The 18,660-nt window shown below is 47.8% G+C and overlaps 2 protein-coding genes across 6 annotated transcripts in view; both read left to right on the plus strand.

The window, feature by feature from the left end:
* Window positions 1–18,660, plus strand: part of LOC134945669 (E3 ubiquitin/ISG15 ligase TRIM25-like) — a 201,522-nt gene that overhangs the window by 143,988 nt on the left and 38,874 nt on the right. The window lies entirely within an intron of this gene.
* Window positions 1–18,660, plus strand: part of LOC134945666 (E3 ubiquitin/ISG15 ligase TRIM25-like) — a 43,349-nt gene that overhangs the window by 20,830 nt on the left and 3,859 nt on the right. For 2 of the 5 annotated variants that reach the window (XM_063935104.1, XM_063935103.1), the window contains exon 3: window positions 1,913–2,066. The exons of the other annotated variants lie outside the window; for them this stretch is intronic. In XM_063935104.1, the coding sequence (XP_063791174.1) occupies window positions 2,045–2,066 (22 nt within the window). In that variant the 5' untranslated portion in view covers window positions 1,913–2,044. The remainder of the gene's footprint in view (window positions 1–1,912; window positions 2,067–18,660) is intronic. 5 annotated transcript variants of the gene reach the window in all.

Here is an 18,660-nt window from a genome sequence, read left to right on the forward strand (position 1 = left end):
CGACCTGTGGAGGTAGTACAGACCGCGGGGCTCCAGAGCTCCCGGAAAGGCGTCCCCTGATAGCGGGCAGGGAGGCAGGGAGCAATAGAGGGCACTATGTGTGGGCCAGCGGCAGAGGAAGGCTAATAGGTAGCCGACACCGTGCAGACAGCTCCAGGGCACGTCCTCTTCCCCTGCTGGCCACCAAGATCTTCGGTATGAAGACCTTTGATTGTGATCTTTATTATGAATTCCAATGCACCCTGTTCATACCAGTATCTGTTTGCATATTATGAGGCCTGAGCTAAGTGACCTATTGACTTTATCCACCAAGTTATAATTATTTATTTGCTGTGAATCAAGTATACAGTATACTTATACCTACATATCATATTCCATACATGTAAACTTTGATTTACTCGGGCATAATGTTCTCACTCTAAATTGTACTTGGTATAACGCAGATCAGACGTTAATCCTTTGATTAATACAGATATGAATAATGGCATGGAAGGGATGCATTTGTGTGTATTGTGTATTCTGGCTATATGGCTTACACAGAGAAAACCTGTCTCTTACATAATGATCCATAATCTTGCAGTAAAACACACATAAATACATCCTACTAAATTCTCAAAACATAAGACTAATACATTCAAACCTATCTAAGTTATACCTTACGATAATATATATATATATATATATATATATATACACACTCTTAACCGGTTAAAATTACATCGGGTCATAAATCATATTCTTTTAATTTAAATAACTTGTTCTAATTCTGGTACCTAGTAAATTATATTGTTATGTAATGGTCTATATGGTAACACTGTAGTAGCCGATACAGTCTGTGAGAAATTCACCTTTCCTTTATAACTCCAGTAATAAATGTATCAATGTATTGGTTACAGTCTATTCCTGCAAATGATACTATGGTAGGATAGAAGGATGGACACTAGCCTTTTCCAAATGTCAATAACTGGAATGGTATATGGTGACAGTGGCGCACCCAGGGGGGTTTCCGAGCACCCAGAAACCCTCCTCCACAACAAAAAATAATATTTTTTTTTTTGGCTGCATGAGTATTATTAATGGCTGTCTAGCGTACTTGTAAGTGCTTAAGTGCTTTTTAAAAGTTTACTTTATTTTAATTATAGTACATACAGTATATATCCATGTGCATGCATATATATACACATGTATATACATACATATAAACACACATATGATATATATACATATGTATACATACATGTAGTGTATATATATATATGTATATATATATGTATGCATGTTTAATATGCTATGTATATGTGTATGTATATATATATATATATATAGGTGTAGATATGTGTGTATATATATATATATATATATATATACACAGACACACTAGTTTTACGGACCCAGCATATACTGGGTCACCTCAGTCCCCACCCTTGTGATTGGCTCCACCCAGTTCTGGAACACCCCCCCCCCCCCCATGCAAATCCTGCGTTTGCCACTGGTGGTGCTCCCCCTCTCTCAGAAACTACTCACAGCAGCGATTGGTCAGAGGGAGTGAATACATACTACAATTATGGCATTAATGTATCAGCTACTATCGCATCTGAATATACTAATGACGGGTATATTATTGGCAGCAGGGCTGAAAGTAGACTGTGTAAATCAGCCAGCCTGTACACTCCCCCTACCGCAATGTTAAGCTGGCAGCTATTTGTACACTCGGAGTACAGGGCGGATCTCGGCAGATGCACATGCAGCAGTCCCACCCGCTATAATCACCGGCTACTCATCGGTTGTCACCAGCCTCCGGGAAACGGATATGCTATTCGGTGTTTAATCATTCAGTGATCAGGTACGTAGCTCTCCGACCTGCCAGGTCACACCGCTGACCTCTCTCAACCATCTTTGCTCCTCCTCCCAGCTTCACCTTCACTCTGACCAGGGACTCTGTGTCACCGCCCCGGCCCTCTCGCCTGCTGGGGAGGGCTCTACAGACATCTCCCAGGACTCCTGATACACGGAGGGGAATGTCACTGTGCTCCGGCTGCTGCTCATGGTAACAGAGGATCTGTCCGGTTAGTATGCACCGAGCCTGCTCACATCACCTTTCTCCACAGCTCCTAAGATGGCTGCCCTAACCACCGCTCAATTTCAACTCTCACACTGTACCACCTGACACTTGTCATGTGATGTGCACCTGTCCTCCTGAGCAGCTGCAACGGCTGCTGGGAATGATTATCTGTGTACAACCTCCCGCGGGCACCAACTACCTAGGCATGCAACTTACCTATAAATAACATACAGTATATACGTGCCCCATCCACTATATATTAGCACAAAATTACATGCTGTACACATAAATGCAACATGGCATTACATGGCAGACAGCGTCCCCCTTTTTACACATTACGGCAGATAGCGTCGCCTTTTTACACATTTCAGCAGACAACGTCCCCTTTTTTACACATTACTGCAGACTGCGTCCCCTTTTTACACATTACAGCAGACTGCGTCCCCTTTTTACACATTACGGCAGACAGCGTCCCTTTTTTACACACTACGGCAGACTGCGTCCCCTTTTTATACATTATGGCAGACTGCGTCCCCTTTTTACACATTACGGCAGACTGCGTCCCTTTTTACACATTACGGCAGACTGCGTCCCCTTTTTATACATTACGGCAGACTGCGTCCCCTTTTTATACATTACGGCAGACTGCGTTCCCTTTTACACATTACAGCAGAGTCCCCATTTTACAAATTACAGCAGAGTCCCCCTTTTACACATTACAGCAGACAGAGTCCCCTTTTTACACATTACAGCAGAGTCCCCCTTTTACACATTACAGCAGACTGAGTCCCCTTTTACACATTACAGCAGGCAGAGTCCCCCTTTTACACATTAAAGCAGAGTCCCCCTTTTACACATTAGGTAGATAGATAGATAGATAGATAGATAGACAGATAGAAAAGATGATACTTACCATCTCTCAGGCAGTCAGGCTCCTCGGTGCTGGCAGCTTCGGGTGGCAGGGGAGAAGGAGGAGGAGGGAGGTGGAGGAGGGAGCCGCAGCAGCGTACTGTTATTACCGGTGGTGCCACATGCAGCTGTACCTCTCCTTCAGCATTGGCTGGCCGCCGCCAATGTGAGTGCTGGGATGAGGAAAGCGCATCCCAGCATTCACAGCAGCACTGGGGCAGCCAATGCGGAAGGAGAGGGACTGCTGCAGCGGCGCTGCTACCAATTACATAGCCCTGCTGCAGCTCCATGCTCCCCCTCCCTCCTCCTCCTTCTCCGCTGCTCCCTCTCCTCCTCCTCCTCCTTATCCACTGCTCCCCCTCCCTCCTCCTCCTTCTCCACTGCTCCCCCTCCCTCCTCCTCCTCCTTATCCACTGCTCCCCCTCCCTCCTCCTCCTTCTCCTTATCCGCTGCTCCCTCTCCTCCTCCTCCTTATCCACTGCTCCCCCTCCCTCCTCCTCCTTCTCCGCTGCTCCCTCTCCTCCTCCTCCTTATCCACTGCTCCCCCTCCCTCCTCCTCCTTCTCCACTGCTCCCCCTCCCTCCTCCTCCTTATCCACTGCTCCCCCTCCCTCCTCCTCCTTCTCCTTATCCGCTGCTCCCTCTCCTCCTCCTCCTTATCCACTGCTCCCCCTCCCTCCTCCTCCTTCTCCGCTGCTCCCTCTCCTCCTCCTCCTTATCCACTGTTCCCCCTCCCTCCTCCTCCTTCTCCACTGCTCCCCCTCCCTCCTCCTCCTTATCCACTGCTCCCCCTCCCTCCTCCTCCTTCTCCGCTGCTCCCTCTCCTCCTCCTCCTTATCCACTGCTCCCCCTCCCTCCTCCTCCTTCTCCACTGCTCCCCCTCCCTCCTCCTCCTTCTCCACTGCTCCCCCTCCCTCCTCCTCCTTATCCACTGATCCCCCTCCCTCCTCCTCCTTATCCACTGCTCCCCCTCCCTCCTCCTCCTTCTCCTTATCCGCTGCTCCCTCTCCTCCTCCTCCTTATCCACTGCTCCCCCTCCCTCCTCCTCCTTCTCCACTGCTCCCCCTCCCTCCTCCTCCTTCTCCACTGCTCCTCCTCCCTCCTCCTCCTTCTCCACTGCTCCCCCTCCCTCCTCCTCCTCCATATCCACTTCTCCACTGCTCCCCCTCCCTCCTCCTCCTTATCCACTGCTCCCCCTCCCTCCTCCTCCTTCTCCGCTGCTCCCTCTACTCCTCCTCCTTATCCACTGCTCCCCCTCCCTCCTCCTCCTTCTCCACTGCTCCCCCTCCCTCCTCCTCCTTATCCACTGCTCCCCCTCCCTCCTCCTCCTTCTCCTTATCCGCTGCTCCCTCTCCTCCTCCTCCTTATCCACTGCTCCCCCTCCCTCCTCCTCCTTCTCCACTGCTCCCCCTCCCTCCTCCTCCTTCTCCACTGCTCCCCCTCCCTCCTCCTCCTTCTCCACTGCTCCCCCTCCCTCCTCCTCCTTATCCACTGATCCCCCTCCCTCCTCCTCCTTATCCACTGCTCCCTCTCCTCCTCCTCCTTATCCACTGCTCCCCCTCCCTCCTCCTCCTTATCCACTGCTCCCCCTCCCTCCTCCTCCTTCTCCACTGCTCCCCCTCCCTCCTCCTCCTTATCCACTGATCCCCCTCCCTCCTCCTCCTTCTCCGCTGCTCCCTCTCCTCCTCCTCCTTATCCACTGCTCCCCCTCCCTCCTCCTCCTTCTCCACTGCTCCCCCTCCCTCCTCCTCCTTATCCACTGCTCCCCCTCCCTCCTCCTCCTTCTCCTTATCCGCTGCTCCCTCTCCTCCTCCTCCTTATCCACTGCTCCCCCTCCCTCCTCCTCCTTCTCCACTACTCCCCCTCCCTCCTCCTCCTTATCCACTGCTCCCCCTCCCTCCTCCTCCTTCTCCACTGCTCCCCCTCCCTCCTCTTCCTTATCCACTGCTCCCCCTCCCTCCTCCTCCTTCTCCGCTGCTCCCTCTCCTCCTCCTCCTTATCCACTGCTCCCCCTCCCTCCTCCTCCTTATCCACTGCTCCCCCTCCCTCCTCCTCCTTCTCCACTGCTCCCCCTCCCTCCTCCTCCTTATCCACTGCTCCCCCTCCCTCCTCCTCCTTATCCACTGCTCCCCCTCCCTCCTCCTCCTTCTCCACTGCTCCCCCTCCCTCCTCCTCCTTCTCCACTGCTCCCCCTCCCTCCTCCTCCTTATCCACTGATCCCCCTCCCTCCTCCTCCTTATCCACTGCTCCCTCTCCTCCTCCTCCTTATCCACTGCTCCCCCTCCCTCCTCCTCCTTATCCACTGCTCCCCCTCCCTCCTCCTCCTTCTCCACTGCTCCCCCTCCCTCCTCCTCCTTCTCCACTGCTCCCCCTCCCTCCTCCTCCTTCTCCACTGCTCCCCCTCCCTCCTCCTCCTTATCCACTGATCCCCCTCCCTCCTCCTCCTTATCCACTGCTCCCTCTCCTCCTCCTCCTTATCCACTGCTCCCCCTCCCTCCTCCTCCTTCTCCACTGCTCCCCCTCCCTCCTCCTCCTTCTCCACTGCTCCCCCTCCCTCCTCCTCCTTCTCCACTGCTCCCCCTCCCTCCTCCTCCTTATCCACTGCTCCCCCTCCCTCCTCCTCCTTCTCCACTGCTCCCCCTCCCTCCTCCTCCTTCTCCACTGCTCCCCCTCCCTCCTCCTCCTTATCCACTGATCCCCCTCCCTCCTCCTCCTTATCCACTGCTCCCCCTCCCTCCTCCTCCTTCTCCTTATCCGCTGCTCCCTCTCCTCCTCCTCCTTATCCACTGCTCCCCCTCCCTCCTCCTCCTTCTCCACTGCTCCCCCTCCCTCCTCCTCCTTCTCCACTGCTCCTCCTCCCTCCTCCTCCTTCTCCACTGCTCCCCCTCCCTCCTCCTCCTCCATATCCACTGCTCCCCCTCCCTCCTCCTTCTTCTCCTTATCCGCTGCTCCCTCTCCTCCTCCTCCTTATCCACTGCTCCCCCTCCCTCCTCCTCCTTCTCCACTGTTCCCCCTCCCTCCTCCTCCTTATCCGCTGCTCCCCCTCCCTCCTCCTCCTTATCCGCTGCTCCCTCTCCTCCTCCTCCTTATCCACTGCTCCCCTCCCTCCTCCTCCTTCTCCACTGCTCCCCCTCCCTCCTCCTCCTTATCCACTGCTCCCCCTCCCTCCTACTCCTTATCCACTGCTCCCCCTCCCTCCTCCTCCTTATCCACTGCTCCCCCTCCCTCCTCCTCCTTCTCCGCTGCTCCCCCTCCCTCCTCCTTCTCCACTGCTCCCCCTCCCTCCTCCTCCTTATCCACTGCTCCCCCTCCCTCCTCCTCCTTATCCACTGCTCCCCCTCCTTCCTCCTCCTTCTCCGCTGCTCCCCCTCCCTCCTCCTCCTTATCCACTGCTCCCCCTCCCTCCTCCTCCTTCTCCTTATCCACTGCTCCCTCTCCTCCTCCTCCTTATCCACTGCTCCCCCTCCCTCCTCCTCCTTCTCCACTGCTCCCCCTCCCTCCTCCTCCTTATCCACTGCTCCCCCTCCCTCCTCCTCCTTCTCCACTGCTCCCCCTCCCTCCTCCTCCTTATCCACTGCTCCCCCTCCCTCCTCCTCCTTATCCGCTGCTCCCTCTCCTCCTCCTCCTTATCCACTGCTCCCCTTCCCTCCTCCTCCTTCTCCACTGCTCCCCCTCCCTCCTCCTCCTTATCCACTGCTCCCCCTCCCTCCTCCTCCTTCTCCGCTGCTCCCCCTCCCTCCTCCTCATCCACTGCTCTCCCTCCCTCCTCCTCCTTCTCCACTGCTCCCCCTCCCTCCTCCTCCTTATCCACTGCTCCCCCTCCCTCCTCCTCCTTCTCCGCTGCTCCCCCTCCCTCCTCCTCATCCACTGCTCCCCCTCCCTCCTCCTCCTTATCCACTGCTCCCCCTCCCTCCTCCTCCTTATACACTGCTCCCCCTCCCTCCTCCTCCTTCTCCGCTGCTCCCCCTCCCTCCTCCTCCTTATCCACTGCTCCCCCTCCCTCCTCCTCCTTCTCCACTGCCCCCTTCTCCCTCCTCCTCCTTATCCACTGCTCCCCCTCCCTCCTCCTCCTCCTTATCCACTGCTCCCTCTCCTCCTCCTCCTTATCCACTGCTCCCCCTCCCTCCTCCTCCTTCTCCACTGCTCCCCCTCCCTCCTCCTCCTTCTCCGCTGCTCCCCCTCCCTCCTCCTCCTTATCCACTGCCCCCCCTCCCTCCTCCTCCTTATCCACTGCTCCTCCTCCTCCTTATCCAGTGCTCCCCCTCCCTCCTCCTCCTTCTCCGCTGCTCCCTCTCCTCCTCTGGCACAGGAGGCTTGTAATGAGTCAAATTGACATAAGCACAGATCCCACTGTGTATAACGAGCGAGTGTGGGTATGGGGTAATAACATAAGCACAGATCCCACTGTGTGTAACGTGTGTGTGTGTGTGGGGGGGGGGGGAATGGGGTAATAACATAAGCACAGATCCCACTGTGTGTAACATGTGTGTGTGTGTGTGCGTGTGTGTGTGCGTGTGTGTGTGTGGGATGGGGTAATAACATAAGCACAGATCCCACTGTGTGTGTAACGTGTGTGTGTGTGGGGATGGGGTAATAACATAAGCACAGATCCCACTGTGTGTAACGTGTGTTTGTGTGTGTGTGTGTGGGGGGGGAATGGGGTAATAACATAAGCATAGATCCCACTGTGTGTAACGTATTTGTGTGGGGATGGGGTAATAAGCACAGATCCCACTGTGTGTAACGTGTGTGTGTGGGGATGGGGCAAATAACATAAGCAAAGATCCCACTGTGTGTAACGTGTGTGTGTGGGGATGGGGCAAATAACAAAAGCACAGATCCCACTGTGTGTAACGTGTGTGTGTGCGGATGGGGTAATAACATAAGCACAGATCCCAATATGTGTAACGTGTGTGTGTGGGGATGGGGCAAATAACATAAGCACAGATCCCACTGTGTGTAACGTGTGTGTGTGGGGATGGGGCAAATAACAAAAGCACAGATCCCACTGTGTGTAACGTGTGTGTGTGCGGATGGGGTAATAACATAAGCACAGATCCCAATATGTGTAACGTGTGTGTGTGGGGATGGGGCAAATAACATAAGCACATTATCCCACCGTGTGTAACGTGTGTGTGTGTGTGTGTGTGTGTGGGGATGGGGTAATAACATAAGCACAGATCCCACAGTGTGTAACGTGTGTGTGTGTGTGTGTGTGTGTGTGGGGATGGGGTAATAACATAAGTACAGATCCCACTGTGTGTAACGTGTGTGTGTGGGGATGGGGTAATAAGCACAGATCCCACTGTGTGTAACGTGTGTGTGTGGGGATGGGGTAATAAGCACAGATCCCACTGTGTGTAACGTGTGTGTGTGCGGTTATAACACCTTCACGGTGTCACTGTTACCCGTTACTTACACAAATTAATCATTACGTAGACTTTTTAGCGGACTACGGCCCTCATTCCGAGTTGATCGCTCGCAAGGCGAATGTAGCAGAGTTACACACGCTAAGCCGCCGCCTACTGGGAGTGAATCTTAGCTTCTTAAATGTGCGACCGATGTATGCGCAATATTGCGATCACAAACGAGTTAGCAGTTTTAGAGTAGCTTCAGACTTACTCTGCCTGTGCGATCAGTTCAGTGCTTTTCGGTCTTGGTTGACGTCACAAACACACCCAGCGTTCGCCCAGGCACTCCCACCATTTCTCCGGCCACTCCTGCGTTTTTTTTGGAAACGGTAGCGTTTTCAGCCACACGCCCATAAAACGCCGTGTTTCCGCCCAGGAACACCCATTTCCTGTCAATCACAATGCGATCGTCGGAGCGATGAAAAAGCCGTGAGTAAACTTACTTTCTTCATAGTAAAGTTACTTGGCGCAGTCGCAGTGCGAACATTGCGCATGCGCACTAAGAGAATTCTCACTGCGATGCGATGAAAATCTCCGAGCGAACAACTCGGAATGAGGGCCTACATCTCAAAAAGAGTGAAGGAAATTAGAATAATTAGGCAGCAAATGATTGGCTGAGATTTTACCTTGTCTGATATTGTTCTGTGTTAAAGGAAAAATGTTCATCAAAGTCACTGTTATTACTTCCTGGCTGTCACATGGATTTCCTGTACATCAGAATTGTGATTAGTGACTGACAGCTGTCAGTCATACAGTATAGTGACGGAACAATGAATGTTGCGATCCTTGGAGTTGACGCTGTTACTATCACATTATGTAGTGTTATCACTACCGCCATTGTAGTCCATAAAGATTAGTAATGTTTTCATACTTGCGTAATCTCCTGGATTGTCGGGATGCTCCCCAAAATATCAGGTGGCACTTCCAGCCCTCCAGAAGGACAGCAAGTCTCCCAATGCTGGCATCACCTCCTGCACTCCCCCTGCCCCCTCCCTCCCTCCACGTCCCTCTCCCAGATTTCCTCTCAGCCATCCTTGAAAGTGGGAGGTCCGGGAAGGTCAATGATGCTATTTGTGCTTAATCGTGACATCATCAACTCGCCACCTGCTATACAATGCCTGCACTGAATAGCGCGGACAGGGCTACAATGGCCTGATGACATGTCTACTCCCCCACACCTCCCACCCATGTTGAGGCCACACCCCTTATAATACCACCCTGGCCGGACCCTTCTTCATGCGGCAGCCAATAAGTGGGTAAGCATGCTATTACTGCCTACATAAGTGTCAATGCCCCTACTGCTGTCTATGGTGATGGTGTCCATGGAAGAGTCACGGGGCCTAAATCACACCTGATCGCCGTTGTGTGAAATCGCAAAGCGGACAATTATCGAGCGACTGTGTATATGTACGGATCGTAATACCCTGGCATGAGGACAAACTGCGAAACAATCCTGCGTCTTTTATGAATGCTCGGTTTACGCAGCTTGATTGACAGGAAGTGGACGTTTGTGGATGGTAACTGGACATTTTCTGGGAGTGCCCAGGCGTTCCCAAGCATTTTCAGGGAGGGTGTGTGACGTCAGCTCTGGCTCCTATTATCCTGATTCTATCACACTGCAGGAGTCGGTCCAGGGCTATGCACACACTGGAAAATCATTCCATGGTGAGTGAGATGTTAACGGATTTGCAGCTGGCCGTCGTTTGCACAGATTTTCACTATGGCCCTCATTCCGAGTTGTTCACTCGCAAGCTGCTTTTAGCAGCTTTGCACACACTAAGCCGCCGCCTACTGGGAGTGAATCTTAGCTTCTTAAAAATGCGAACGAAAGATTCTCAAAATTGTGATTACACACCTCTTAGCAGTTTCAGAGTAGCCCCAGACTTACTCGGCATCTGCGATCAGTTCAGTACTTGTCGTTCCTGGTTTGACGTCACAAACACACCCAGCGTTCGCCCAGACACTCCTCCGCTTCTCCAGCCACTCCCGCTTTTTTCCCAGAAACTGTAGCGTTTTTTCACACACACCCATGAAACGGCCTGTATCCGCCCAGAAACACCCACTTCCTGTCAATCACATTATGATCTCCTGAACGAAGAAAAAGCCGTGTGTAAAATACCTAACTGCTGTTATGCACACCAGTGCCAGCAGGAATGTACTGGTGTCTGAACGGAGAGGGATGCAAAACAAATGAACTCACAGACAGACTGGGGAATATGACATTACATACAGAGAAGGTGATAGAGTAACAAAATAAACACAAAGTGAACAGAGAAGCCCAAAGGCTAAGAAACTGGGTGTCTCTCTAGTATTAGGAATGCTCAGATGGAAAGAAGCGGGATATAGGGATTTAATACGTAGAGAATCCGAAATGCTGTTGCTAAGGGCAACAGCAAGACCCTAAAGGGTTACCAATGGGTGTGGCAGTAAACGCCTTGGTCAGAGATGGAATAATAGACACAAGGAGAGTCCCCACAATCCTAGTCCTCACTTGCAGTGCACCGGTTCAGCTTACTGCCACTAAACTGACTCCTGGACACCTTGCACAGTGAGAAAGGATTTTGGCAGGCAAGTCTGAGAATACAGCCGCAAACTTGCTAGGTTCACAGAGTAGCAAAAGAACCCCAGCAGGTTAAACGACTGACTCCAGTCTTACTGCTAGGTCTGGATCGGCAGAGTGTAGTTCCAGATCCCAAGGCCTATTTGCAGTAAGCAACAAGCAAATACAAAGTTACACAGTACTAGCTAACTTTCAGGAACTGTCTAACCAACAAAGATTCAGCAGGATCTGCCTAACCTGAGAAGAGGGTTTATATAGCAGGTGCTGTCCACGCCCCACTCAGACCTCACAGACTGTGAGCACAAAACCCAGCACCGGATCCCCTGCCGTGCACAGAGCCTGCAACCACTGCACAGCAAAAGACCCGAACCGGAGTATCAGCTGCGATCAGGTTACTCCGCTAGCACTTGCCTCCCGGTTGCCATGACCACGTGGCAGCACAGGGCAGGAGACCCTAACAACTGCATAGCAAATTTACTTGGCGCAGTCGCAGTGCGAACATTGCGCATGCGCACTAAGCGGAAAATCGCTGCGATGAGAAAAAATTTAACGAGCGAACACCTCGGAATGACCACCTATGTCAATTGCAAGCATCTGCAAATCCACAGAGGAGCGATCAGGTCTGAATTAGGCCCAGTGTTGCTGTTTTGTGTGTCAGTGTTACTATTGGCAACTACAGTGTAAAGAATTGTAAGTTGAACTTCTGTATAAATGAGGCATGTAATATGGCCGGGGCATTTTTTTATTTATGAAATAGATGAACAAGTGGAAATATATTTCACATCACAAATCTCTGTACATCTGTAGGAAAGTTCATTTGTTTTACCCTTAAAAAGGTGTCACATATCTTTTCCCTGACTCTACGTCAACAGTCCGCACATACAAGCACACACATAAATAGACACACATATAGATTATTATCTCAATTATTACACAAAACTTCAACTTGTGAACATGAATAAATGTGCCCACAGGTGAAGATAGACACGCCCTATGGGCGGAGCATGACACGCACCCACATCAGCGCTTCACGCGGCACATTCTATTGTCAGCTATAATCTCCCTGAAAGTAGTTTTCAACAGTAGGCAAGTATGAGCAGATGTACTAAGAGAGTGATAAAGGGGAGAGAGATAAAGTATCAGCAAATCAGCTCCTGACATTTGTCAAACACAGCCTGTGACATGACAGTTAGGAGCTGATTGGTTAGGAGTCTGTGATAAGATAGCTTCCCCCATAGAGAGTGAAAACCCGCCCCGTGCAAGTGTGTGAATGCATGTGTACACCGTGCAAACACTTCATCAGACAGCGACATCTGCAAATCCGTTCACGACTCACTCACCATGGAATGAAGTCTGTGCGCAGCCCAGGACTTAATCCTACAGTGCGATACAAATAGTCTGATCGGAGCCGCCGCTGACGTCACACACCCGCCATGTAAATGCTTAGGAACACCTGAGTTATTACTGACACGCTCAGACAATGGACAATTAGTAGAGAAAGACCACCTTTCTGTCAAAGTGACAGGTACCACGCCCCTTTTCTACTGGGTCACGCCCCCTTTAATATTAAATTATAGTGTTTGATATCGCTTTTATATAAAATTTAATATAAAATTTATAGAGTTCGATATTAAAAAAGATAATGGCTTTGAAAAGAGTGTCACGTAACACCAGTCGCAGAATACAACATAAAGCTGTATCACAAAACAGATTGTGATGAAAAAATTAACTATTTTGACTTTACCAGCCTGTACCCTTTTGTTAACAAAACCAAAATTTTACAGCTTGTTAAGGCCCCCATCCACTAGTCAGATTTGGGCAGTTTTCTTCAGATTTCGATGCATCTGACCGTCATATCTGAAGAAAAGTGTCACATTGGATGTCTCTTCAGATCCAATGCTCACTCCCGTGTCAGATATGTCTGAACTACAGATCTCTGAGGCTGCCCCAACTATTTATCTGAATCTGAAGAAAACAGGTGCACATCGGATATTTTTATAGTTTTCACATTCTAGCAGATAAAACTTCATGCATGACACATATGGTACTAATTAAAAATCATACTATGTCACACATGGCACTGGTTTAAAAAGCATACTGATTTTAATGACCGTGTCCATTTTCTTAGATGCACGGAAGCATCACACCTGGTACTGATTTAAAAAGCGTATTAATTTTAATGGCCATGCATGATTAATGATGACAGCACAAATTTCAAAATGACGTATGTAGAAACAGCGTATTTGGTTTTAAATGGAAGAATATTTAAAAAGCTTAACTGTATATTACAACCTATATATCGTTGAATACATGACATATGTTACTGTGTGTGTTAAATAGCACTAAAAAGTTTATCTTTATTGTGGCTGAGCGCTGAACTTTGATTGCAAGCAGACATGACCAGACTTGTCAGTATTACAGCATGACATGTCCAGACCTGTATATTAACGAAAAAAGATTTACACCAAATACCACATATTGCTGTGTATTAAACCGTTTATATCGATGCATACAGACCACATATTACAGTGTATTACAGAGTATATAGCACTGTATACAGACTACATATTACAGTGTATTACAACGTGTATAACGCTGCAAGCATACCACATATTACTGTGTATTAAACCATTTATATAGCTGCATACAATCCATATGTTACTGTGTATTAAACAGTGTGTATATCACTGCATACAGACCACATATTACTGTGTATTACAGAGTGTATAGCACTGTATACAGACTACATATTACAGTGTATTACAAAGAGTATAACGCTGCAAGCATACCACATATTACTGTGTATTAAACCGTTTATATCGCTCCATACAAGCCATATGTTACTGTGTATTAAACAGTGTGTATATCGCTGCATACAGACCACATATTACTGTGTATTACAGAGTGTATATCGCAGCATACAGACCATATATTACTGTGTATTACAACGTGTATAACGCTGCAAGCATACCACATATTACTGTGTATTAAACCATTTATATCACTGCATACAAGCCATATGTTACTGTTTATTAAACAGTGTGTATATCGCTGCATACAGACCATATATTACTGTGTATTACAGCGTGTATAGCACTGTATACAGACCACATATTACTGGGTATTTCAACTTGTATAATGCTGCAAGCATACCACATATTACTGTGTATTAAACCGTTTATATCGCTGAGCACCATATATTACTGTATATTACATCGTGACATGTCCAGACCTCATACAGCACAAGGACTGAGGGCTCACCTCCCCATGTTTTAACGATGATCTAAGAACTAATGACCACAATGAGCCATGAGGTACTGTCACAACTGAGGGTCTGGGCTGACAGGAGGAAGCCTCAGTTGTAGGGGCTGGGATAAACTTAAACCTGGGATGTTTAATCAGACCACTGGACATGTAAGTGTAGAGAAGAAGGATCACCCGAAGGTGTGACCATGACAACCAGGGTAAAAGTCAATAAAAGCTTTATTAACAAGTTCTGTATTTTACACAGCAGTGGTTAAAGAATAAGCAGTGATACATTGGTACAGTTCCTGGATAACTATGAACTTGGCTGGAGCCACAGAGCACTGGTAGGAAATGGATCAGATGTTAAAGTCCCATAGATGGATTGTCCTTACCAGGCCTGTCTGTAGTAGTGGAGATAGCCAAGGACACGTCAGCAGATGAAACTCTTGGAGCTGGATCACTGTAGCTAGAAGGACTGCTGTGTATGCTGGATGGGACCAGCCAGATGATGTAAACACGGAGTGGATGCTGGATGGAACCAGCCAGGTGATGAAGACACAGAGTGGATGCTAAATGATGCTAGGGAGCGTGGAAACAGGAATGGTGAAAGTGGATACCGGTGGTTAGTGGATACTGCTGCTAAGTAGGAATCCGCTGGAACAACACCGGCGCTTTAAGGAAACTGGATACCGCTGGAAGCTGACCGCTGGAAGCAGATCAGGCTGTACCACAGGATGGGAAGCAGGTGCGGGTCTCTTAGTGGAGGCTGGAGACAGGTGCTGGAAACCTGGAGAAACAACCACAGGAGAGAGAGACTGGAACTAGGTTTGACAACCAAAGCACTGACCATTTCCTGGTTCAGGCACAGGATACTTATACCTGCTGCAAGGCAGGCATTGGCTGATCAATTATGCAGATTCCACAGCGCAGCGGATTGGTGGAGATTGAACATGTTACTGAAACCAACATGGCTGCGCCCATGTTAGTACTTGGAGGGAAAGTTGGTTTGGAAAACCATGTGGAATCTCAGCAGCAATGGCGGCGCAGGCCGCGGAGGACAGGAGACGCCAGACTGACAACTGCACACTGGAACCACACGGACGACATCGGAGGCCGCGGCTGGCATCAGGCGCCACTCTGACAACCTGTATACTGGAACACAGGAACGGCAGCGGAGGCCGCGGAGGACGGGAGACGCCATTCAGAGAGCAAACATGGTGCCGATGTGACAGCGTCTCAGAGTGACAGGAGGGAGATGCAGAGTGTGGACATCAGCAACACAGATGAGATCTGGCCCTGGAACGCTGAGCCAGCCTCAGGAGACATCTAAAAGGCAAGTAATGGCGTCCAGATACCCGGATCGTGAAAGGTACTACATGCCTCTGTGGCATAACTAGTTAATAAATTGATGGGTGAATTGGAAATGATCTAGGAACTAATGACCACAATGAGCCATAAGGCACTACAGGGATCTGTGGCATAACTAGTTAATAAATTGATGGGTGAATTGGAAATGATCTAGGAACTAATGACCACAATGAGCCATAAGGCACTACAGGGCTCTGTGGCATAACTAGTTAACAAATTGATGGGCGAATATTAGAATTCTGCGTTTCCATTATCTAGGAACTAATTACCTCAATGAGCCATGAGGCACTACATGCCTCTGGGGCATAACTAGTTAACAAATTGATGGGAGGCCGAATATTAGTTTCTGTTTATAACGATTAAAACATATCATTTAGAGGGTTACTTACCTTTTGGTAAATTGGGCAGAACAGGGTTATCCCTGATTAGTGAATACATACCAAAATGCTTACACAATCAGTGAAGCAAAACTTTTTGGTCAACTGGGTTTGAACAGGGTTATCCCTGATTAGTGAATACATACCAAAATGCTTACACAATCAGTGAAGCAAAACTTTTTGGTCAACTGGGTTTGAACAGGGTCATCCCTGCTTAGAGAATACATACCAAGATGCTTACACAAACAATGATGCAAAACTTCTGCAGGGCATAAATAAATAAATATATATATATATATATATATATATACACATATACTTGCCCCTAAGAATCGGGAAAAATAGCAAAACTATATAGATATTTTAATTTTATTACGAATTAAAGAGCATTTAGAAAATTCTAATTTATATTATACAACAGCGGGGTAGCAAATATTTTAGTATACACTGTATCAGAACCCCATAGATTTTTAATTGTCCTTGAATTGACTTACCTTGAGCTTCGTTGCTGTAAAATCACAAATGACCTGTTTAAAATAAGGTCATTTTCAGGCATGTTTCCTATATGTATACATATATATTTACAATTTCATTATTATTAAAATGTACCTTTTGGCTGCGCATGGCAGCTGCCATTATCTCTGATCTACCAATATTGATAAGAATTCAGCCTTTCCATTATCTAGGAACTAATGTCCTCAATAAGCCATGAGGCACTACTTTGATATAACAAAATGCTTACATCAACAATGAAGCAAAACAGTTGCAGGGCATGCAGGTATGTGTAGTTCAACAACAGCTCGAGGACTGAAGGTTCACCTCCCCATGTTTTAAAGATGATCTAGGAACTAATGACCACAATGAGCCATGAGGCACCACATGCCTCTGTGGCATAACTAGTTAACAAATTGATGGTCGAATATTAGAATTCTGCCTATCCATTATCTAGGAACTAATGACCTCAATAAGCCACACTGAAACACATTGATATAGCAAAATGCTTACATCAACAATGTAACAAAACTGTTGCAGGGCATGCTGGTATGTGTAGCTCAATGACAGCTCGAGGATTCTCAGGGGCAAGTATATGTGTGTCTGAGGAAGGGGAACTACACCCCGAAACGTTACCAATAAATTGGCCCAGTGGGGGCTTTTTTTGCACTTTAAACGCTGTTTGCAAGTCTCTGAGTGCCGCCCACACAAAGGATATATACACAGATGCTGCTCTGCAGGGAAGGCACCGGTGAACGTAAGTCCGGAGTGCCAGGGACCCTATATACGTGGATATATATATATATATATATATATATATATATTTATGCCCTGCAGAAGTTTTGCATCATTTTTTGTGTAAACATCTTGGTATGTATTTACTAAGCAGGGATAACCCTGTTCGAACCCAGTTGACCAAAAAGTTTTGCTTCACTGGTTGTGTAAGCATTTTGGTATGTATTCACTAAACAGGCCCTGTTCAGCCCAATTTACCAAAAGGTATGTAACCCTCTAAATGATATGTTTTAATTGTTATAAACAGAAATTAATATTCGGCCGCCCATCAATTTGCTAACTAGTTGTGCCAAAGAGGCATGTAGTGCCTCATGGCTCATTGAGGTCATTAGTTCCTAAATAATGGAAAGGCAGAATTCTAATATTCGCCCATCAATTTGTTAACTAGTTATGCCACAGAGCCCTGTAGTGCCTCATGGCTCATTGTGGTCATTAGTTCCTAGATCATTTCCAATTCATCCATTAATTAGTTAACTAGTTATGCCACAGAGGCATGTAGTACCTCATGGCTCATTGTGGTCATTAGTTCTTAGATCATCATTAAAACATGGGGGGGGGGGGTGAACCCTCAGTCCTCAAGCTGTATGAGGTCTGGATATGTCACAATGTAATATACAGTAATATATGGTGCTCAGCTATATAAATGGTTTAATACACAGTAATATGTGGTATGCTTGCAGCATTATACACATTGTAATACACAGTAATATGTGGTATGCTTGCAGCATTATACACGTTGTAATACCCAGTAATATGTGGTCTGTATACAGTGCTATACACTCTGTAATACACAGTAATATGTGGTATGCTTGCAGCGTTATACACGTTGTAATACCCAGTAATATGTGGTCTGCATACAGTGCTATACACTCTGTAACACACAGTAATATATGGTCTGTATGGAGCGATATACACACTGTTTAATACACAGTAACATATGGCTTGTATGCAGCTATATAAATGGTTTAATACACAGTAATATGTAGTATGATTGCATCGTTATACACGTTGTAATACACTGTAATATGTGGTCTGTATACAGTGCTATACACTCTGTAATACACTGTAATATGTGGTCTGTATACAGTGCTATACACTCTGTAATATACAGTAATCTATGTTAGGCAGCGATATAAACGGTTTAATACACAGTAATATGTGGTATGCTTGCATCGTTATACATGTTGTAATACACTGTAATATGTGGTCTGTATGCATCGATATAAACGGTTTAATACACAGTAATATGTGGTATTTGGTGTAAATCTTTTTTCGTTAATATACAGGTCTGGACATGTCACGCTGTAATACCGACAAGTCTAGTCATGTCTGCTTGCAATCAAAGTTCAGCGCTCGGCCACAATAAAGATAAACTTTTCAGTGCTATTTAACACACAGTAACATATGTCATGTATGCAACGATATATAGGTTGTAATATAC

The sequence above is a fragment of the Pseudophryne corroboree genome, chromosome 7, assembly GCF_028390025.1.
Source record: "Pseudophryne corroboree isolate aPseCor3 chromosome 7, aPseCor3.hap2, whole genome shotgun sequence".
Taxonomy (NCBI): Eukaryota; Metazoa; Chordata; class Amphibia; order Anura; family Myobatrachidae; genus Pseudophryne; species Pseudophryne corroboree.